At 35.8% G+C, this 23,722-nt stretch overlaps 2 protein-coding genes across 4 annotated transcripts; one reads left to right on the top strand and one right to left on the bottom strand.

Moving 5' to 3' along the window:
* Positions 1–108: 108 nt before the first annotated feature.
* On the bottom strand, positions 109–3,769 carry LOC137936599 (developmentally-regulated G-protein 3). The gene is made up of 10 exons (XM_068781379.1): positions 3,576–3,769; positions 2,565–2,618; positions 2,289–2,465; positions 2,136–2,207; positions 1,927–1,986; positions 1,551–1,660; positions 1,034–1,333; positions 749–940; positions 606–657; positions 109–479 (listed from the first exon to the last, which is right to left on the bottom strand). The coding sequence occupies exons 1-10, from the start codon at positions 3,615–3,617 to the stop codon at positions 429–431; spliced, it is 1,110 nt and encodes a 369-aa protein (XP_068637480.1). The 5' UTR covers positions 3,618–3,769; the 3' UTR covers positions 109–428.
* Positions 3,770–8,166: 4,397 nt separating this feature from the next.
* LOC137936764 (shikimate kinase 3, chloroplastic) lies at positions 8,167–14,150 on the top strand. Of its 3 annotated transcripts, none has more exons than XM_068781634.1 (12): positions 8,167–8,318; positions 8,889–9,145; positions 9,333–9,668; positions 10,780–10,838; positions 11,028–11,082; positions 11,210–11,282; positions 11,371–11,458; positions 11,697–11,779; positions 11,893–12,022; positions 12,226–12,304; positions 13,752–13,816; positions 13,913–14,150. In XM_068781634.1, the coding sequence occupies exons 3-12, from the start codon at positions 9,446–9,448 to the stop codon at positions 13,970–13,972; spliced, it is 915 nt and encodes a 304-aa protein (XP_068637735.1). In that variant the 5' UTR covers positions 8,167–8,318; positions 8,889–9,145; positions 9,333–9,445; the 3' UTR covers positions 13,973–14,150. The 3 variants fall into 3 exon arrangements, with proteins under 3 accessions (XP_068637735.1, XP_068637733.1, XP_068637734.1); XM_068781632.1 differs by having other exon boundaries at positions 9,327–9,668; XM_068781633.1 differs by lacking the exon at positions 8,167–8,318 and adding an exon at positions 8,726–8,750 and having other exon boundaries at positions 9,327–9,668.
* Positions 14,151–23,722: the final 9,572 nt, after the last annotated feature.

Genomic DNA, 23,722 nt, shown 5'->3' with positions numbered 1-23,722 from the left:
TATAGTAAAATATTAAACAGTAAGTAACATCTTATACGGAAGTAACGTTGATCTGGCTATCGAGCCAATGCTTTGGATTTAACAACTTTTGTGTCTTAAATAATAATCTTTACAACAAATATTTGAGTTTATTAGATAAAAAAAAGGTTTATTAAATTAACTAATCATTTTCGGATAGGGCATAGAGACTAGTAAGAGAATTGCCCACAAGAGCTGTCTGTATAACCAAGAGAACTGGAAGATAGCCTCGTTTAACAACTCACAGTATTATTCTGTTATACACTACCAGGGAGAGACTCCAAACATGGTTGCAACGGTAATTACTGAGGAACAATAGCTTAGTTTCACCTTTTTCACCTTCATGAATCCCCCCCATCTTCGCAAATGGCTTAGCTGCCATAACTGCAACTAGCCTTAAAGCCTTAAAATCACACCTTCTTGATTATCTGCACCACATCCTCGTCCTCAAGTTCATGCTCCTGCAGGAGAAGAAATGAGGCTTTAACTCTGTAAGAAACTGTAAAAACGATTTGAACTTCCTGTTAATCTCAAAGACTAAAAAGCCTTTAAGCCCTTCTGTAGAAAAAAGGATAAGAAACACACACCTTTCCCACCCTTTGTGGCTTGTGTTTCGCACTGGAGCCCCATACCAATGCACTGTGACAATAAAAGGCAATTTGCAGCTCAGAATCATTTCCTATACGAAACAGGAGCATTACAGAAAAACAAACAAGCCCAAGGCACTCACTATTTAAATTGTTTAAGCATGTCTTTGTGGATTCTGTTGCAGAAGTCTTCAACTGTTCTCTTCTTGGAAGATAGGATTACGGGATCTTCATAATCAGGATTCATCCCCTTGGGCTTGGTGTATATGCGGGTCAGGTCAAGATACTCCCATATCTTCTCAAGCAGGCCATCAAGGTTCCACTCCAAATGAGCACTATTGCAGAAAAAAACAGAATGAAATTACAGAATGTATCGGAGAGATTTGCATGGAAATATCGATGAAAAATTACAGTTGCACATTGTTTACCTAACAGGGCAGTAATGAGGGAGTTTATCCAGAATCTCTAGCTCTTCAAGTGTAATCTGATCAATCTTGTTCACAACATAGATGCAGGGCATATAAATCCTGCTACCCTCCATAACATCAATAAGGTCGTCTGCAGTTGCATCATATCGAAGGGATATATCTGCATTATGAATTCTGTATTCACTGCATATCGCTTTCACTGTTTCAAGGTCTAAATGGGTATTGGTAACCGTTGATGTGAAATTGATCCCACCCTTGTCTTTCTTCCTAAAAGTCAAATTTGGTGGTTCCTTGTTCAGCCTGCAAGTCATAAAATGGGGAGCGGACAAGAGGATGAGTACTTATCTTCACTTCCAGCATAGGGACCCATCAACTAATCATAGTATATGTCCTGTCTTATGCTTCTAACATTCTTTTTTAATTAATGCAAAAACAGAAAAAAACAGCAACACAGAGTGAAGCATAAAGAGGAAATATTGTAGAAGAAAGACAAAGACTAGCAGTTATCTGAATTTACCTAATGCCAAATCCTTCAAGCTCTTTTTCGATCAGGCGTTTGTGCGTAATTGGTTTTAGTGCATCAAGAACAATTAAAATACAATTGCATGTCCTAGCCGTACTGATGACCTGGGAAAGTAAACCAAAGAGTTTTGCATGAACACCAGGTACATACCATCTATGATGACAAATATCTAGAGGAGATTATAATATCATGGAAAAGCTGCACCATCAAAGACAAACTAAGAATATTTTGAAATTATGAAGTGCACAAGTGCATAAATGGACAAGTGAACTAGAATTTTCCTGAGGTGAATCCTCCAGTCTTTTTGTATCATCTTTGTTGGGTTTCAAAAACTTGAAAAATATAGCAATAGAAATGCTCATCGAAGTACCTGCCTCCCTCTACCCTTTCCATCTTTTGCTCCCTCAATAATTCCTGGAAGATCTAATAACTGCCAAATGAAAGAAAGGGAAAGAAGATGACAACAGTGTAGCAATGCTCAAATAAAAGAAAGAATTTTCGTAAAAGGAAGATAAATAAATTGACAGTGATAAACTATAACATGTAGACACTAGTCAATCAAAATGTAGTGATTAATACCTGAATTTTCGCACCTCTATACACTATCACTCCTGGGATGCAAGTTAAAGTAGTAAATTCATATGAAGCAACCTGTAAGAAAACAGCATAAAATATTAAAAATGCCTAAATAAAGCCTGGACACAAATGCCGGCAAGAAAAAGGTTAAAATACCTCCGAGAAAGTTCCAGTCAGCTTATTAAGAAGAGTTGACTTCCCAACTGAAGGGAATCCAACCAGACCAACACGAGAGTCTCCACTTTTAGTAACATCAAATCCCTGACCAGCACCACCGCCACCACCTTTTGAGGGTGGGTCAAGGAGCTCCCGCCTTAGCTTTGCAAGTTTAGCCTTCATTAAGATACAAGACCTTTGGGGTCAGCACTTCTGGACGACTAATTTATAGTTGAAGAATATTGTAGGAAATCAACTGTATGTGTGAAAGAATACCTTAAGCAAACCAAGGTGATGAGCAGTTGCTTTGTTCTTCTGTGTCCTTGCCATCTGCAGAAAATAAGTGGGCATGTTGGACCAATACATTCTAGGCAGTCTGATACCATACATGAAACAGAGAAAAAAGCTAACCAGAAAAGGCAAGTGACACGATATTGAAGAATCTCTAGCATTTGAGACAAGCTCAATCTTTCAAACACGTACATTTAAATAGTGGAACACATACGTTCTAGAATAATGTGTCATCACATGGAAGAAACAAAATGTGACCTTACTCTAGCAGCTAGTTTCACATTAAATTCCAATGACATCTCTTGAAGCCGATAGATAAAAAAAAAAAAAAAATTATGAAATGCCGATAGATCAAATTAAACAAAGGGAATACTCCAGATAAGTCTGAATATATTTGATAGCATATTCATTTAACCAGAAACGCAGCCCTCAACGAACAATGGATCCAGCTACGATGGTCCAGAATATCACACAAGGCAGCCCGTTTGACACAATCGCAAAAAACTTACTGCTGTGCAACTCAGCTAAAACAAACCAACATAACAATAAGACAATTTGCTACTTGCAAACTAAAATATAGGAAACCTGACTCCAAGAACCCTAGACACTCAAGGGGGCTTCATTACAGCAGAAAAAAAAAGTGGAAAAAATAGAGGAACTAAAGCGAACAGAATCAACATGCCCTATATTATTCGAGAATAAAAACCAATAAAGATAAGATTTAGCCTAATCTTTTTCGCGAAACTCTCTAAAGCTTAAATCGAGAAGTGACTCCTACACCTTAATTAAAAAAAAAAAAAAAAAGAGAGTATAAAACCGCACAAGATAGTAACATGTAAATCGAACAGGCAATAACTGCTATGGGTTTCCGGAGAGAAATATTTGGAAATATTTTTGTTTCATGTCATCAATTCGAGTGGAACGAGTCGATCTCTAGAGAGAACAGTAGCTCAAACAATTAAATAAGGAAAGATATTCTCAGGGAAACCAAAATACCTCATCTTCTATGTCTTTTATTTTCTGCATGATGGTCGACATTGTTTGAACGATCAGAAGCAGTGGGAGAGCCGCTATTCGTTTCCCTGATGACTGTATGATCCGCCGTGCGTAGGGCGGCAGAAGAGCCTCTGTGTTGCTTAGGAGACGAATTGCAAAGAGTCTTAATTACCGAAATAACCTTGAAAAGAATGAACTAGAAACAGATCGCGTAAGAGGGCCGGGACTGTACAAAAGAAATAGTTAAACAGACCATTTATTAAGCCCATATTTCAGACCCATTAGATATGCTGACGGTGTATGGAGTACATTTTTTGTTGATCCAATGATCAGGATTCAATAATTAGGCCCATTTGATGACTTCTATAACAGAGAGAAGGCCAATGTTAAACTATAAAAGGAATCAAGTTGGTTGAACCCGGAAAATTAAATTTGACTGTTGATTAACTGACTTATGATATTATTTAAAAAATAAATAAATAAATAAAGTAGAACTTAGGCCCCTCTGCCAAAAAAATAAAAAATAATGAATAGGGCCCAACCCCCCATTTACCTTTTAGAGATGGGGCTGAGGCATAGCCCTCCCTCTCTCTTATTTGTTTTTCAAAAAGGGAAGGATAGAGGCCCTCCCCTGCCAAAACAAACATAAGAGGAGAGGCAAGGGTGCACCCCCTCCACATACCGGTTAGTTTTGATTTTTGGAAATATGAAAACCATATACACCAGTTTGATATTAATGCATTTAAGGTTGTAAACAAGTGTATTTTGGCACGAGCAAGGTGCGTATTAGCTAAGTTTGGTTTTCATAACATGAAATGTACAAATAGTGTGTTCGCACCTCTATATATGTATGTGTGTGTATATATGTGTTTGGAAGGGGGAGGGGAGTTGGGCAAAGGAGGTGTGATTTATCATCATCTATTAAGAGTCTATTATTATTCACTACTAAAAAAAGAGGATTTTGAATTTGTTGCTATTTAAATAAAAAACATCTTTAAAAAAAAAATATTATTCTTCAAGTTTTGTAAAGGGGTAACACTCTTTTGGGACCATTTATGTCGCCTTAGGAAAACAAAATGACAGATAAGTTATTATTTTGGCTAATCTTTGTTAAAAATTCTCTTATTCTAAAAATTACTCTTTGACCAATTTTCTTACTTTGTATTTAAATGAAATATATTAATTTTTATAAATAATAAAAAATAGATTAAAGTAAGAGGTAAATAATCAAGAACCACTTTTATTGCTTCTTACTTTGTTTTTTTTATAGTTTCCTATTGAAACAATAAGAAAAAAAATTTTCTATAACTCTTGTCTCCAAAAATGGTACAAATGCTGGAATATTTAGATCAATGGAAAAAATTTCCTTATCCTTATGACAATTTTTCGTATACTTTCCTATTGGCACAAACTCACCCTTACTCTTTTCATTGAGGTTTCCCCCGACGCAAAACAACTTGCATTGCCCTCAAGGATGACTGATCATTGCCTCGATTTTATTTTCATTTTCTAGTGTATTTTTAGAGGGTTTTTTATTAGTTGAAAACATCTCTCTCCAAATTTCAATATTTCTTTATGTAAAAATGTCGGAGTATCAATCTCTGATCACTATATGAAAGTTGTTTTCAATTACATTTGACCTACCTTTTCTATTTCTTTAAAGACCTTCGTGAGGTTTTACAAAAGAATTTTTATCTGTAAAGACTCTTTAAAATAGGAAGTATTGTTTAGCTACAATTACTTTATAATCGTATATATTATATTAAAAAAACATGTATTAAGCTTAGTCATAGTTATATATACAAAAATATTTTATCTAAATTCTTAAAATACCATTAATTGTAATTTAAGTTCATAATAAACTAAATATAAAAATTAAGACATAATTTTTAGTGGTAAATTAATAAAGTACCCTTATTTTTATCATAAGTTTTAGAATGTGTTGAATTTATGAAAAAAAAAAATACTTCATTGACTTCATTAACTTATTATAATCAAAGTACATGAACCTCTATTTATAATAGATGAAGGTAGTAGAGTCCAATTACAATAAAACTATCTTTGTCCCAATTATACCCAAACTCTAACATTTGAAGATAAGTCCTAACATAATTAAATAACTCAATATAGATAAAAGACACACATAACTCAAATTAAAACTCTTCTAGGACGTGACCATAAGATAAAGATGCCTTTGTGAGTATTTTTTTATCTTCCAACTTATGTGATAAAGGTGTCAGTTTGTAGTAATCACGGTGGATCCTACTTCTTATGTGCTTGGGCCCATCTTGTGGGTCTTCCTTGGTCGTGTGACCCATCTTATAATACTCTTATATATATGGGTCTTCCGCGGTTGTGTGGGCTGGAACCTATCTTCCAACAACCGAAGGATATAAATATAATAAACGTGCATAAACCAATTAAAAGGCTATGCAATGCAAGACCACCAATTTGTAGGAATATCATGGGCCCATTCCTCTTTTGTGGAACCCACCTCACAAGTCATACACAATTCGTAGTTTACACCGCTCAAAGCATGAGAATAAACAAATTGATTTGATTCAATTGATTACGTTTTAAGAAATTCGATGGCAGGCCGCGTTAACGACAGATTTACCAGCCCTTTTATTCCAGTTTGGTGGAATCAGGGATTGGATCACGGCTCCTGACACATATGACCGCCACTTTTGGACCTGCGCTTGGCTCAGACGTGGCTGTTACGTTTGTGTTCCTGTTTGTGATATGAAATGAGGCTGATTGGTCCTTATGTCTGAGCCCCCACCCCATCAACCTTAACATTTTTTGGATTGTCGAGGTTTTCAGTTTTTTTTTGGGTGCTTTAAGGAGGAGAATTGTCAAGGGTGAGATCATCTTTATTTGGATGGAGAGAGACAACCAAAGAGAAATAAAATAGTAATATTTTTAAATTTTTAATAATTAAAAATTTCTCTTAAGTTTTTATTTATTTTATTTTTTCTCCAATTTTTATATTTTTGTGAGATAAAATTTGATTTTCTTTCTTATTTTATTCTATCTCATTGATGTTCTATTGTTAAATAATAGAAAATATTTTTTTTTTTCTTTTTATTTTATTTTATTTTATTTTATGTGGGTTTCAAATACGCTCTAAGGTTGTGTTTGGAATACAGAACGTGGAGAGAAAAAAAAGGGAAAAAACTTATTTTCTCTTATTTGGATGTACATGAAAAATAAGAGAGAAACAAAATAGAAACATATGTTTTGATGCACCAAAAACAAACAAAACAACCAAGTTGGAAAAATATTTGATCAATTTTTGCCCCCCTCACTTGTGCCTTCGTTCCGTGCAGAAATCTGATTTTTATTAACTAATAGAGAAAATTATTTTTTTTTATTTTTTTCAATGATTCTTTTTTCTCACCCTTGGTTTAATAAACTATGTTTTTTTTATCTTCAGAACCTTGTATCGGCCCACTACCAACCTACCCAATAGCTTGGGAGGAAAACCTATCTTCTACTTCAAACCTATTGGGTTTTCTCCCCTATCTTATCCTCGACTCAGGGAGTGAAACCCGAACCCAAAATTTTCAGGTTCAGTTAGGGTCCTTGTAAAATTGAACCCAATACCCATCCCTTGTCTCAACCCTACTAATTATAGTTCAATTTTATTAATTTAAAATAATTAAATATCAGAACTCACTTAATGGGTTATTTTATAAAACTTAATAATTTATTATGTAAACCCAAATTCAAGAAATATATATCCAATAAAACTCTTATTGGTACCTTTCTTTAAAGGGTTTAACTTGGGTTTTACTAAATAGAACTAGTTTGAACTCATCTATGGCTTTGAATGCAAGTGTAGTTTATGTTAATTGTGTTATTTTTCTTATACAAAACACACCTAATTGGATCCTAAACAAAAACATTCGGGGACAGTTTGTGTAGTTATAGGAAAATAAAATGACAAAAAAAATATTTTTAATTAGATTATTTTTTTTATAAAAAATAATTCCTTTGATTGATTTTTGCATTTGTTCCATAATAATAAACATTGAAAATTTAATTATAATATTTATATTTATATTAGAAAGAAAATAAAATTTAATTAATAATAAAAAAGTGAAAGATAAGCGATAAAACATTTTAGTATTTTTTATTTATCATAATATTTATTAAATATAAAATAATATAAAATAATTGAAAATTATCTCCAAAAATAACATAAATACTAAATACTAAGACTGAAGCCGCCTCAGTCATCCACATAAAGTGAACTGACCCTCACAAGTCTCACCAACCCCCGCTCAAACCCTGGTAGGTGGCATCTACGTGGCGGCTCTGTCTTTCTCAAGTCTCCCGGTGACCTACTGACCAAAAGCAGCAGCCACCAACCATTTCTCCGTAATTTATTATTTATTATTGTTTGTTAAAGTTTAAATAGCTAAATAAATATTTCATTTTGATTTTTGTACTTTTTTTAATCCAATAACCGATAGTGGAAACCGTGCGACTACGGTAATCTCTCACGCGCCTTTCCGTAAGTGTCTTCTGTTACAAAACGGATCGTGGATTCCCTCTAAATTTCCAATACTCTCTCCTACCAAGGCCCCTTGGCCCTCTCCATTTTCGTTCGACATTTTGGGATTTCCTGTACTCTCTGCTTCTGGCGTTACAAAGTTGTTTCCCTCCTGTCTTCCGTTAGAGCTCCCTCCCTTGTGCTCTCCATCGCTGTCTTACTGCAAAGCTCGAAGACTTCACAAGGTAAGGGCTTTCTCCTCTACTTTTTTGTTACGATCTTTGTTTCCGATGCTTCAGCTACCTTCTCCTTGTGTTGGATTTGTTGTTTGTTTGTTTGTTTTGTTTTTTTCTCTCCTCTCAGCAGCTTTAGGACTTGTCAGTTGACTCTCTCCCTGTTTCCCCATTTTTGTCTGCAAACACTTGTCAAAGGACTCTCTTCCTTCTCCTATCTTTGTTCGATTAACTGGCTTACCCTTTCCGAGAAGTATCTTGTGAAGCACGATAAAGCGATAAAGAGGAGTTTCTTTTGGCCTCACCGCTCTCAAATTTAAAATTTTAAAATCAGTCCTGATAGTGATTTTGTGCCCGGGCTTTTATTTTTTTCTTTTTCAATCATTGAGCCTTTTACAGGCACAGTGTCGCGTCGCACGAAATCCAAGCCTCCGGGTTGTACCTGTAATTTTTAATTTTTTAGTTTTTCGTTTTTTAGCACATGTAAAATACAAATGTAAAATTTTAATTTTTATTAATTTTATTAACTATTTATTTGATTTTATTACATTTATATTTATTTCAGAGATTTTATGTGCTTAGGTTGCTCTGTTTCTCGTGAGTCATAAAGATTGACTTCGAGCCCACCCACGGCTGCCTCTCTCGTCCGCACGGCGTGCAACTCGTGCTCAAACTTTTATCTGCAGAAGGCAGGCGACGGGCGCTCTCGTTTCTGCAGAAGATACTTAGACTACTTTAGGGCTTTTGAAGATCTATCGTTCAGAGTTCGGAGTTCAGAGCTTTGCTATTGGAACCATCGGTTCGAGCCGCCGAGGCCTTCATTTCTCTGCTTTTTGAAGGTATTCAGACTTCAGAGGAATGAATCTACGGAGACTAATGAAATGCATATCTATTTCCGAGTTCATGAATACCCGCGCATGATCAATAGCAATTATTTGGTCTTTCTTTTTGCTGTTTGGAGGTTTGACTTTCGGTTTGCTGCAAAAAGGACATGTTCTTAGATCGATCTAATGGTTTCAGTTGCAGGACGGTGACGACCATGCTGGAGCCTTGGTTTCTAATTGATGATGCATAATTCATCGATTCTGGAGATATCTCTGTTGAAAATAAAGAAGTGATTGATTTTAGATCTCTATAGTATGGAGACTGCTGGAGCTTTGAGTCTGCAATCTCGTACATGGATTATTAAGGAGAAGGCCAGCTCAAGTCCAAGCACTTTTGTGCGGTTTTCTCAGACATCCGTTGCGGCGAAGTGTTCTGGCAATAATGCTTTTGAAAATTTACGATTGAAAAGAAGTTCGCGTTTCAGTAAATCCAAAGATGTTACTGTGGAGATATCTTCTTGTTACAAGAATGCTGCAGGTACTCTGAAGCATGCTGTACGTGATTTTTTTCCGTCTCATGTCTTGCTGTCAGTTGCGAGTTTTGTAAAGCTGAATATGAAATTTATAGTGTCGTGTACCTTGCATACTTGATTGTCTTATGTGTAATTTCTGAAGTCAATCGTCTATAATGACTTCCCCTGGCCGTTACATCCTTTATAGCTAATCTAACTTGATTGTGGTGGAATCCTTACATTTATGATGTCTGGAACTTGTTACTATATAATGTACCTCATGAATTTATTATCTTAAGATTTTTTGTGGAGGAAAGGAGTTAACTTTTCTTACCTGATTTTAGCTGTGCGTTTGAGTCATAGACTAATCTCTCTGACTTTGTTAACCTTTATCTATGCTTCTTTGTTATCATTTTTTAAGACTTGTTTACTTCATGTATTAGGCCTTAGTATGAAGAGTAAATTTTATATTTGTTCCAGTTTGCCATAGTAGATCCTTCCATTGTGGTATTTTCTGAACGTGGTTTGTGATGGCCTTCTTTGGCCATTACACCTACTGGTCAGAGTTTTGCTGAATCCTATTTCTGAGCTGCAGAAATCTTACCTAGGGAATCCACATCTCATAGTGCACAATAGTCTTGAAGTTGATTTAAATTGTTTCTTATTCTTTAATATGCTGTGCAAGAAACTTTAAAAAGCTTAGATAAAGGGAAGCTTATCCTAAGTTGCCCCTCAACTGCATTCAGGTTGTCCTGGACAGTTCAAAATGCATGGCATAGTTGCATTTTGCAGCTATGATGATAATTTAGTAAGGAGCGTGGTCCTAAGAGATAGTTGAGATAGTAGAGGAAGTGATGTACAATTATTTTTAACCCTCTCATTTTCTTGGGTGTACATTGGAAATTTCAGCAATTGTTTAGCTCTTTGTAACCTCCAATGTGTGTCGGTTTTATCATGTTTAACATATGAACATTTAGATCCTTATTAGGCATATCTGCATAGACATGGTTCGTGCACATCTATACTATTAAACACTTGGAATGTACCCTGTATGTGCAGTGGTGATTCAAGTCATATATTCATATGGTGCTTCTTCTGATCATAATTGACAATTTTTCTGCAAAATGAATGTTGTAGCATCAGCAGTGGAATCAGAGAGCTCTTATGCATCTGTGGATGAATCTTCGATTTTGAAGGTACAGAATGGTAGATGAAGGTTTTTTTTTATTTTTATAATTGTGGAATTTTCAGTATATTTCTCTGATGGCATCTTTGACATTTCATTCTAGTTGTATATAGTAGGAGATCGCTGTTTCATTATTTTGACTTAGTACCATAAAGCTTCTTAGCTCCACCCTTTTAATATCACTTTTATACAATTGCAGATAAAGTCACAGAAAGTCATTCCCTACTTGAATGGACAGTGCATATATCTTGTCGGTAAGTTCACTTCAGAATTGCCTTGTGGTATTACTACGAGGTGGTTTTGTTAACTTACATTTTTTTTTTTAAAGTTCACATATGAGTCTTTCCTATTAATGTAACTCTTTTGGAAAACCAAATGCAGGGATGATGGGCTCTGGTAAGACTACAGTTGGGAAGATCTTATCTGAAGCACTTGGTTATTCCTTTTTTGACAGGTCTGTATTTGGATTGCCATGATGGTGTAGAACAGTGTGATACTTTTATTTCTCTGGGGTTTAATGTTCATGTTTCTGGGTGATGCAGTGACAAGCTGGTAGAGAAAGCCGTAGGAGGAACTTCTGTGGCTCAGATTTTCAAAGACCACAGTGAGAGTTTCTTTCGAGATAATGAGGTTCTTCCTTTTTGCATATGTTCCTCTTCACTCTGTTCTTTTTAATATACAAGAAGATTGTTCTTCTTGTATTTCTTTCAGCTAGTTTGTTGGGAAAGTGAAAAGATACTTTAGATATTCAAACACTGTTAGCCTTTCTTTTGCTCTTTCTTTATAACATGCATATATATATTTCAAATTGTTCTACAGGTTTTTTTTTTTTTTTTTCATAACTGAAATTTATTGTCACACGTTTCAGAGCAAGGTGTTAAAGGAGCTGTCTTCCTTGCACCGACTAGTTGTCGCGACTGGAGGTGGTGCAGTGATACGTCCAGTAAACTGGTGGGCCACTGCCTGTACTTTTCCAGATTTGTTCTATCTTTAGTTATTCTTCTCTTCCTTTTTCTCTCTCTGGTATTGTTGACATGAAACATTGTCCACTATTTGCATGTCAGGAGATACATGAAACAGGGGATTACTGTCTGGCTAGACGTGCCTTTAGATGCACTGGCAAAGCGGATTGCAGCTGTTGGGACAGATTCACGACCTCTTTTGCATGATGATTCTGGTGACCCATACACTAAGGTGGTTATCCTGCCATCCGTTGATGCATTTTCTGTCAAAATTTAGTTAACTAACTTGCAAAATTGTTTTATCTGAACTAGCCTGTTTCTGATCAGGCTGAATGATTCAAGTGGGTAATTGTTGAGTGGGTGCACATCATTGGTAGATTCACACATGTTTATATCAGTTCTGAAATGTTGACTTTTACACTTTTTTCCCTTAAGGCTTATATGCGTCTCACTGCACTATTTGAAGAAAGGGGTGAAGCATACACTCATGCTGATGTCAGAGTTTGCCTTCAAAGTAAGTCTGTTTCCTTTCAGAAAAAACCAATTTACATGCATTATTAAATTGGTTGTTAGGTAACAACATGAACTTGCATCTTGTGACTTAAATGTAAGCGAAGCTGTTCTTGCTTTCTAAGCCCAACTTCATCTTGAGTTTGCATACTTCAAAAGTCAAAATGGACTTAGAAGTACAGAGGCAAGCTCAAACTCACACGTCCAACTTCAAATTTGAACTTGAAGTTACCTTTGCTAAGATGTACTTGCCAGTTAAGAAAGGTAATAAAAAGATAGCTGGACTAGTTCCATTCAGGATCATTATGTCTATAGATTATACTTCCCAAAATGTTTAGCTTGGTTGCAGCTTTTCATATAGCCATGTTGAGTCAAACACCTTAATGAGTATTCATGGAAACACTTGAAGTTACTTGTCAAGTTGTCGTAATACTAGTTTAGAGCTTTTCTGTCAGTTGTTTGAGTCATAAGCAATCTCTCAATGTACAGTGATTTAGCCCATTCAATCAATAAGCGATAACGTTTTTTCAGTTAAGACTCTTGGTCGTATCATTTTATTTTGATATAAAGGGAGGGGGTTGACTCGGTTTTAGGAGGGAGTGGATGCCATCTGCCCATTTTAATTGGATTCAGTCATTATACTCTGGGCAAGTCCTGCTTTAACACACACCAAGTCTTCCTTAGTCCAAAGGGTGACCCAACTAGGCTTGGGCAATCTGACCTGGTTTTCCAGTTCAGAATTCCATGATTCAAGAAACAACTATCTCAGACTAAGTAAAATTAAATAATCTGAAATTGGTTGGGTACCTATGTGTAGTGTGCTTCTAGAAAACAAGCGGAGGATGTGTATTCTCATTATCCAATCACGAGCTGAGATGAGGTGGAAGACCTCAAGAGGCCCCACAAGTTTTACTTTTCTGAAAACAAATGAGTTTCGCTCATCAGCTCAAGAAGTGCGGCAGTAATGAACCATCTCATGATATGATCATGACCCAAGCTGCAGTTCGGTCATTAGAAACCTAGGGCAAGCTTGGCTTGAGTTAAAGGCGTCAACTTAAGCTGTCTCATAATCTGATCACAAGTAGTGAGTGGGACACATTAGGAGGTGTCACATGAGCTTGATTCTCAGCTAAAGTGCGAAATGGAATCTTGAAAAAAAAAAAAGTGTCACATTCCCTTCACCCCACATTATCTTTTTTCAGTTTCAAAACCTTAGGAGATTGCAAAAAAAGAGTCTTAAATAACACCCCCCACCCAAAAAAAAAAAAAAACCCTCAAGTTAGAGTGCTTGGTTTGTTCTTCTGCCGGATACTCTTCACTCCACATTTTCCTTTTACAGTTTGGAAACCATTAGGGGACCACGTTTGCTGATTAAACATTTGTACTACTTGCTATATAGCTGTCTACTGTTAGGTCCAATTTCAGTAGCCAAACAATTCTCTTTGGTGTAGGTATGGCAGCAAGACAAGGTAATGGGAATGCATCTGCACTCACCCCGACAGCTATTGCACTTGAGGTAAGCCGAGTTTGCTGTTATGTGATCAAAATCTCTCTTTCTTTTCTCCTTTCCATACCTTCCATCTTAGTTTCAAACCTAATGATTGTTTGGCAGGCTCTTAACGAGATAGAAGATTTCTTCGATGAAAAGGAGTCTGGCGAAAGAATTGCATAGTATGCAGAGGCAACGCAAGCGAAAGGTTGTCTCTTGTTTCTCACGTACCTGTGTGATTTTGGTTCTTATCCATTGATTAATTATCATTTGTTCCTAATGAGCGGAAAGCCATAAAGATATCGATATTATGTGATCATTATCATTATTTATGGCTGGTGTATAGCGTTATTGTGCCAACCGTTATTTCAATGTTAACTTGTTTTCAAAGTCGAGATCCAAAGCAATCTTAGTCACGCTCCACATGCATTGGTAGAATTTAGTATGTTTTGTGCCGGTTGCAAAATTTTCTTAATTTTTTATAATATTTTGGTTGCAAGGTTTTCTCATTTTTTTTTATAACATTTTGGTTGCAAGGTTTTCTCATTTTTTTATAACATTTTGGTTCCAAGGTTTTCTCATTTTTTTTTTTTTTTTTTAAACATTTTGGTTGCAAGATTATGGTATGGCTGTAAAATGGTAAGAAGTGGAATAGACGAGATTATGGTATTCTTTTACCACTCTATCCAAGCAAAAGGGTGTTTCAATACTTGTGACATGTAAATGGATAAACAAGAAATTATTTTGAAATAGCTAATGTAATAGATCTGGAAGATCCTAAAATAATATTAAAAGTTGTAAATTACTGTTTTTACTTGATTTGTTTGTAATTAAACATCGATAGAGATACTTCTTTTACTCTCACATAGGAAGCATTAAAAGTCATGAAATTATTTGTTAGTATTCAGGCAAACAGGTAATTATGCAGCATTTTTATTTACTAAATAATACATGACTAAAATAACTACTTGATATAACCAAATTCTTGTATGACTAAGGAAATCTATTTGTCCTATTTCTGTCTATGTTTATAAATTTGTCGGAGGATACCATGGATGAGCTAGTAAAATTGCTAGTCTATTTGCAAACGAGAAGGTGAGTGACTAGGCTGAGCTAGTTCGTGACTTGTGCTCAGCTCAGTATTGGTCTAACTTTGTTAAGTTTTGACACGAGTTCAAGCTCCCGAGCGAAGCTCATTAGCCAGAATGAGCTAGTGTGAACGTATTATAAAAATATTATTTATATGAAAAGTAAAATTTTGGAGGTCAAATCAAGACATATTTTTGCAAAGCTTAGTTGAGCATATACGTATTAGATGTTTTGGAGCACGACCATATTAGAAATTACGACACTTAAAAAGTATATTTTTAAAAATAATCCTGATCACCTCTTGACTCACTAATAGTAAGTCAAGAGTTTTGACAACAGGTTAAATGGCTTAAAAGTTGTAAGAACCAGGGTTTGATGACTTACACCTGTGACTCGAACCACTTCAGATTTGTAACTAGGCCGGTGAGGTTGGAAGGTCAGATTGGACCTTTTTATAATGGGCGAGTTTTCCCTGAACTATCTCAGAGCCGAAATTCAGCCAAATCCCGATCCTAGTTGTGCAATCGAACTCAGTATTTCAAGGATCTAAGTCAATACTGAATTTAACATGATCAAACCAAAGCAAACTATTAGTTTTAAAATTTTAAGCCAAGATGACGTGAACTTCATCCAAATTATTTTCAACATGATTCAAGTCTACATTTCTGACCTGAATAAATAACCAATCAAATTCAAATAAACCTGACTGGTTCAGGTTAACCCGACTAATTACCACAGCAATAAAACTTTATCACCAACAGTAATATATCCGATGCAAAATGTACTAAATCAACTAAATATTCGTTACCATGACTAGTGGGAAAATTGGAATAGATTAGGTGAAGGGGTTATGCTTACCTGCACAATGATACCTTTAGGACACTCTGATACAGCCATGAAGAACTGTCTGAAAAGATGAAAACGTCCGCAGGTCTTTTTAGTATGAACAGCCAACTTCAGTAACATAGGTCCCACTAGTTCGGCTAGCCGCATTCACTCAGGTCTAGAAAAAGCTGGCAGGTAGAAAGATTTACAGATTTTAAATACGTGCTGCCAAAACTGCTTTCAGTAGCAGCAGCATCAAAAGCTCCTCAGTAAACGATAAACAAGAAATCTAAATCTCCCAAGAAACAAGAAACGATGTCAACCTGAAATTCTATCCCAAGAGATTATGGTAGAGCTCAATGGCTAAATTTTTCAAGCGACTGCTCAAAGTTTAGCACAAAAATAGTTTGGGACCTGTGAGCCACCTTCCTTACCAGAATAAAGATCACAGCAGCGTACAAACAGTGGAACCACATAATTTAAGTACTTACTATGGGGCGTATTAAAGATCTGTGCCTGTGCAATAAAATGGTCGCTGAGCTTTTATCAGCTACGTGGACAGATTGCTTTATAATTGTCAGTTACACCAGTGGCCATGTCTCTTTCTGCTAAATGCAAACCAGTCTTTTGCGCTCACCCTACTGTTTACTTACAAATTTTACTGTAAGAATCTAGCCAAACAGAAAAAAATTCATCAATTTTGGTATATTTATTTTGGCTACAATTACAAGAATTTTAATGAAGGCCGAACAGCATTCACGAAACTACATGAGACTATGAATGACATAGTAGAGGATAGAATTTACATTCTGCCACTTACTTGCCTTGTTTTCCATCTTTCTTATGCTGGTAAACGACGTAATTTTTCTTGAACTCCAGGGGAAGCTGCAAAACAGAGAGAACAACACTGCTTTTAGCGTTGTCTATGGCCAGTGACAGATGTAAGAAGGTATTTGTCCAGTTATCCTCGAGCATATGATATACAAGCATGTATGTATGGCTGAAAAGCATTTATACATGTAAATTTTATTTCACTTGGCAACCTACCACAGGAATAACAGGTAGGATAAGTATAATCTTCAACCAGTGCCTGTTGATAAATAACAAGATATGCATCCTGTCTTCTCTCAACTTTCTTTTCCTACAAGAAGAAAGAATGGAATTCCCAATCATTCCCCATCAAAATATGAAAAATCTACGTAATAATTTTATGCAGACGGGCAAAAGTTGCGATTAACTAAAAACAAATAGAAGACAGGGAATGTGTAATATAGAATTTGACTTTTGACTTGTCAAAAGCAGCTACTCAAATTCCCTATTCAAAATTTGAGCCAGCTTATTTTATATCTTGACCCTACTTTCTTCTCTTAATATATTCTAGTCTTGTTACTCTTGTCTCTTAGAAGTTCACCACTAAAAAAAGAAATAGATGAAAAGAAAAATATGCAATTGTTTCTTACTGTACATGACCTTGAAGCCCTGATAACAAGAGCATAAGGAAACTTCTTATATTTTTTATATATTCATCTTCTGACGGAAATGGGAATGCTGATCATCGAGTCCAAGGTTCCTAAAGTGATTCCATCAATTCTCTACGGTAAGTTGTAGAACAGCCAAGATGTAACCTTGCCGTAAGAAATATAAATATGCAGAAAAATATACAAACTTGAAAAACAAAACCATGTCTATACCACAGATTTCCTCCTGGGGACCATTTAACTTCTATATAGCCTGTCCCAAATGTTCATTTACAGCTCACCATTGCAAATAATTGGTTTAAGTTCTTCAAAAGTAAACGAAAGTTTCAAGATGTTCACTCAGTAGATTATCTTCTTTAGCACATAAACTTACCTTATAAAGAAGAGTTTGCAGCACTGATCTAAGCTTTTGTATGAATAAATACTTTTCTTGCACTCCATGGATATGAACTACTTAGAACTTTGTAGTTTGGATTAAAAACTGATTGCAATACCCTATAGAACAGCGAGGCTGAGAACAACAGAGTGAATTGAGATTATATGCCAAAACAAGAAAAAAGAGTAAAAAAAACATGACATCACTTAAAGAACCTTTTCATTTTTTTCTTTCATGTTCTTGATCAGACATGATTACTTTCTAATCACCAGAGAAAAATAAAATGGTATCTGGGATTTAAACTTATAGCTCAGAAAAAAACTTTCCTAGAGATCACCTTTTCTTACCAACAACTGTAAAAGACATTTCCATATTTACCATCATAGACTTCTTTGAAGCAGTAACTGATCAGTTTTATTTCAAACTATAAGAAGGCCCAGAATTTGGAGCTAGAGCGTGAGAGTGGCATCAAAGATCTAAATTCGTTCAGAGTTTCCTGTTCAAATATCCATGAGGCAGACTTTGAGGTGTTTGACAGCACAGTCAGCGAAGAAAATGCGATTTAGGTTCAATACTAGTCCAATAGCAGACAACTAAACAAGACCAACCTCATTATGACATTACATGAAGAAAGTCCATTCTAATGCAGCTGCTGCAAACAGGTTAGATTGCTCACTCAAAGAATCGTGAATATACATCGCAAAACCATGGAGCAGGTCTTTCACGCTATAGCGGGATACATTAAAGACTATACGCATACCATAACATTTTATAAGTAAGACTGACCGGACCAGATCCGACCAATATCTCTCTAAGCTCACCTGCTCTAGTCTGCAAGAAGAAACTTAAAATCCATAGTTAAAAGCCATTGTATATCGTGTCTATGAACATTAGAGCCGATAATTTCCTCGTTTCCAGATGCACCAGAAAGATACGAAAATGCAGTTTTATTCTCAGAGATGATGAAATCAATAGTTTAAAGAAAGACACCAAAACGACACTACTTTTAGGATCTAATTACCACAGAAACTACCTCAGACATTTCGTCTGATCACTCCATCAGACTATCGACATACCGCAGACCGAACCTCGTCGCAATCTGGAAAAGTCTTCGCGCGAGTAAAAAACGATTTCCTGCTGTAAACTGAAGAAATGTTCGACATATCGTGCTGAACAAGCGCTTCCGTCTCCGAATTGCCATTTTCAAAGACATATCAGGAGTACTTGATGAACATATCAACATTAATTGTCGCTCGAGGCAACTCAAGCGAGCACCGATAACGATGCTCAGAAGGAAACCGCCAAGATCTCCGGCAACTCAAAATTTGAGGAAGATGGTCCAATTTGGACGATTTGAAATTGGCGGGAGGTGCGTCGGACTCTGGGGAATATTGAGAAGCATTACGGATAAAAAAATTGAGGATGATCTCTCTTACAAAAGTTAGCGCCCCTGATAAGAGAGGAGATAAAATAGGGGAATGGTGGCGCCATTATTCAAAACCTTGGAAGCTTCGACTGTAGATCTGCTGTGGCGTCTGTTTGACGGTTATTTATACGAGTGGGTGGACCGCCAATGGTTATTTATACCGAGTTCTGACTCCGATTTCGAAGTTTCGGAAACCATCAGTATTATTGTGGTAGTGCCCGGCTGCTCGCTTCTGATTATTGTAATTTCCACAAGCTAAAATGTAAAATTATAAATTCATTGTAATCTGATTCTCTGGTTTTCCAAATTGGAATCCGATCGGATTCTTCAAAGTCAGATCATTCCATGTTCTACGCTGGACTCGCTTGAAACAAGGCAAATCCAAATCTCCAGCACCTTGGCACCCACACTTAACCGGACCAAGTTAGGTTAAACTTGACCGCAGCCAGGTTTCCCTACGGTCTATTTTTTGCGTATACTTATTTTACTCTCTCTCTATAGGGTTAACATAAAAAGTTTTCTACTAGGTGCATGTCATGAGATACATGAAACAGAGGATTATTTACCAGCTAAATGTGCTTTCACATGCATGAGAAAAGTGGATTGCAGCTGTTGGGGCAGATTTACGATCGAATTTGATGATCCATATACTAAGTAAATATCCTGGTTGAAAATTTAATTTCAAGAAAAATTAGAAATACTTTTCCTAGGATACACATTTCTAAGAAACTTTAAAATAAAATCCTATTAATGCCTTACTAGGAAATTACATGTATTTTTTAAAGAAAAATCAAAGAAAATTAAATAGACCCTTTTTCAAGGAAAATAAATATAAATTAATAATTAATCTCATACCTTATCATACCTATTTGTTAAATTATCAGTAAAATAAAATGTCAAATATAATTTTTTTTAAAAATATCTAAAAACAAATTAGTCATGTTAAACTCAAACAGAATCACCAGAAAAAAAAGAGTCAAAGAAAATAGGCAAAAAAAAAAAGGAGTCCATGAAGACCAGTATGACTTATTCAACTTGACTCAGAAGATGAACTTCAACCGTATTACTCAGTTCATCTCTTGAGGTCATTAGTGGATTGCCAGACTTCAAGTAATGTAGATGACTAACATGACTTCAAAAATCATCTCCAAGGCGTAAGCGACGGAATGTGGTTTCTGCCCTTATTTGCCCTTCATCCACATGAAACAATCGTCGGGGTTAGAACCCTCGACGATTTTATTTTTTTTCCCCCTCTCTCTTCCGCACACCCTCTCACGCTCTCTTCTCATTTCGTTTTTTTTCGCCCTATCTCCCGCACCCACTTTCTCGTCTCCCTAAACCTTGAGCTCTTTGCTCCCTCTCTCGTCTCCATCGTCTCTCTCCGGTCTCCCTCTCTATGGCCTCCATCTCTCGCTGCGAACGTCCTTTCGACGTCCTTCTCTCCATCTCGGACTCGCTCTCCCTCTGAACCTCCCTCTCTCTTATCCTTCTCGACCTCCCTCTCTTCTCTTTCTCTCTTCTCCCTCTCTTCTCCCTTTCGGCCTCTCACTCCCTTCCCCCTCTCGTTATTCTCTTTTCCCCCAAAATACCTTTCGATTTCGTTCGATTTCCCCTATTTCGGTTTCGATTTTCTTCGATTTTGACATTTGGGCTTCAATTTCTTAATTTCTACTTCAATTCAGCATCGATTTCCCCATTCGGCTTCGATTTTCCCTAAATTTCAAAAGGTATGACTAAACCCTAATTTTTTTTCGATTAAATGAGTGTTGCATTTTATATAATTTTAGTTTCAGTGCCTAATTTGGGGTTATTTGTGTATAATTGTGGGATTTAGTGTTACGATTTAGGGTCTCAATTTTTTATTAGGATTAGAGTTTAGTGTTTTTTGGGTTTGGTGCTCTGTATTTAGGGGTTAAGGATTTATGGTATTGTTAGGGTTTAGGTTCTAGAATTAGGGTTTAGTTTTTTTTTCAATTTTTTTTTCAGTTAAGGTTTATTGGGTGATAGGGTTTAGGGTTTTAAGATCTAGGGTTTTTTGTTTAAGTTCTGGAATTAGGGTTTAGGGTTTAGGAGGTATGGGGTCTAGGGTTAGGGGTTAGGGTTTAGGGTTTTAATGGTTGAATGTTTAGGGTTTATTACGGTTTTTTAAGGTTCTCAGTTACAGTTTAGAGTTTACGGTATTTAGTCCAGTTCAAACAAGGGTGTCCATTAGCCAACGAAACCCGACCCCTATCACTGACGAGGTACAATTCGTAGTGACTGTGAAGTCATATGTGGTTCTACCAGGGGTGTTCGGTGAATTTGGACTTGATGTGTGTGTGTTTACATTGTTTAGTGCATCTGCAATGGAAATAGTTGATTAATTTTGGAATGTTTTAGAATGTTGTTTAAAATTTTTGAAGTAATATAGAATATTTTTGCCATGTGGTGAGGAGATTCGGTTGTTATAAATATCCACCACATGGTATTTTCCTATTTGTGGTTTTTGTTTTCGTGACGGGTAATGGTTGCCTGATAAAGTTTTTTCCATGAGAAAAATCTTGGATTTAGATTATAAATGGCTGTAAGGAGATAACCAAGTGGTCGATCATATGGCTTTTGGAGTTTTGAAGAAGACAACAGAATGCTCGATCTTTTAGTCGAGCAAGTAAATATAGGAAACAAGTTGCCCAATGGGATTTGGAAGCATGAGGTATATACGGAATGTGTCAGTACGCTTTCGGAGGCAGCTGCATTAGAATCCACAAGAGCAACACAATTTCGAGATGACATAGCGATTTGCATGTGGAATGATAACTGATGATTATATCTTTATTGTTTTTGAACATGTGTTGTTCTTATGTACTAAACTTGTAATTTGATGATTTTAATACTAATCACGAACTGGTTATTAGAATAATCTTTCTCACGTTATTAATCAAGTTTTATATTTATTTATATATTATTTTTATTAAATTTTATTACTATATTAAACTAGATATTTAAGTCTGATAAATAAAATATAGTTACAATTTGCATTTGTTCTATTAATTATTTTCAATTTTGTGGAAATATATTATTAATTAATACTACGTAAAAAAACCATATTATGTTTTTAATAAAATAATTCTTTATTTACTCATTATATTTATTTTTTAATTATTGTATTATATTAGTGATTTAATAGTGGTAATTAAGATATTGTTAAATCAAGCATTTGATCAATTATTTTGGTCTAGTTAACCCATTTTTAATTTAATAAAATGAATGGTTTCAAATTTAATATACAACTTAAAAGGAAATTTATTATTAATTAATATTACGTGCAAATATATAGTGTGTTAAAGTTATGATTAGATCAATTTTCCTCTTAAATCATTCATTTTTAGGTTAAAGTATATCATATGTTATTAATAAATTAATAACTAAATGTATTGCTTTCGTTTTTGTTATTTATAAAGTTATTTATTTATTACTTGTAATTAATCATGCACGTATTTCATTGGCTCACGTAATTACCATATTAATGCACAATAAAATATCTAATTCAATTAATAAATATATTAATATATTTTAATTATACATTAAATAACTTATTCGTGTAGTAATAATAGTTGTGTTACCTAATTTGGGGTTTAAGGATTATGTTGTAATCAAGTGTACTGTAAGGTTTTAAAGATTCTCTAGTTTTTTATGTTTTTCTCATGTTGGGGTACTAACACTGAAAACTGTTTTCCAGTGGACATGAACTCGTCAACATCAACACCAAGGACATGACTCATGTAAGGATTATGTTAGTGCACATGACTCAGGACATGATCTTCATGCGTATTATGCAGTTCATGTCCTGATGTCGTTAGGGAGCACCGAAATTCATGTCATGTACATGAACATACATGACTCAAGAATTCATGTTTTAAGAGTAAAGGGCGGAAAGTGCTTTCCGCCCGATTTTGAGAATCATCTACATGACTCTCGCGCGGGCTCTCTCTTGCTCGACCGTCTCGCTCATTTTTCTTCATTTCGTTCCCGCACAGACACTCTCGTTCCCGCAGCCCCTCTGTCGTCTCCCTGAAGCCAGAGCTCTCTGCTCCCTCTCTCGTCTCCGCCGTCCCTCTCCGGTCTCCCTCTCTCCGGTCTCCCTCTGTATTGCCTTCGTCTCTCGCTGCGAATGTCCTTCCAGCGTCCTTCTCCATCTCGAACTCGTTCTCCCTCTAAACCTCCCGCTCGTTTCTCCCACTCTCTTATCCTTCTCGGCCTCCCTCTCTTCTCTCTGTCTCTTCTCCCTCTTTTCTCCCTTGTCGCATCTCACTCCCTTCTCCCTCTCGCTCATATCTTTTCCCCTAAAATTCCCTCCAATTTCCCCTATTTCAGTTTTGGTTTTCTTCGATTTTGACATTGGGCTTCGATTTCTTAATTTTTACTTCGATTTAGCAACGATTTCCCCATATCGGCTTTGATTTCAGCTGTCGGCTTCGGTTTTTCCCAAATTTCAGAAGGCATGTCTAAACCCTAATTTTTTTCTGATTAAATGAGTGTTGTATTTGATTTAATTTTAGTTCCAGTGTCTAATTTGGGGTTATTTGTGCATAATTGTGGGATTTAGTGTTACGGATTAAGGTCTAAAATTTTTATTAGGGTTAGGGTTTAGTGTTTTTAGGGTTTGGTGCTTTGTATTTAGGGGTTAAGTTTTTAGGGTTAAGGATTTATGGTATTGTTAGGGTTTAGGTTCTGGAGTTAGGGTTTCGTTTTTTTTTTCA

This window comes from Aristolochia californica, unplaced genomic scaffold, assembly GCF_029961685.1.
Source record: "Aristolochia californica isolate CCGP_79_NKW_82.1479 unplaced genomic scaffold, dmAriCali1.0.hap1 SCAF_7, whole genome shotgun sequence".
NCBI classification, from domain to species: Eukaryota; Viridiplantae; Streptophyta; class Magnoliopsida; order Piperales; family Aristolochiaceae; genus Aristolochia; species Aristolochia californica.
This window is presented reverse-complemented; position numbering and strand designations above follow the sequence as displayed.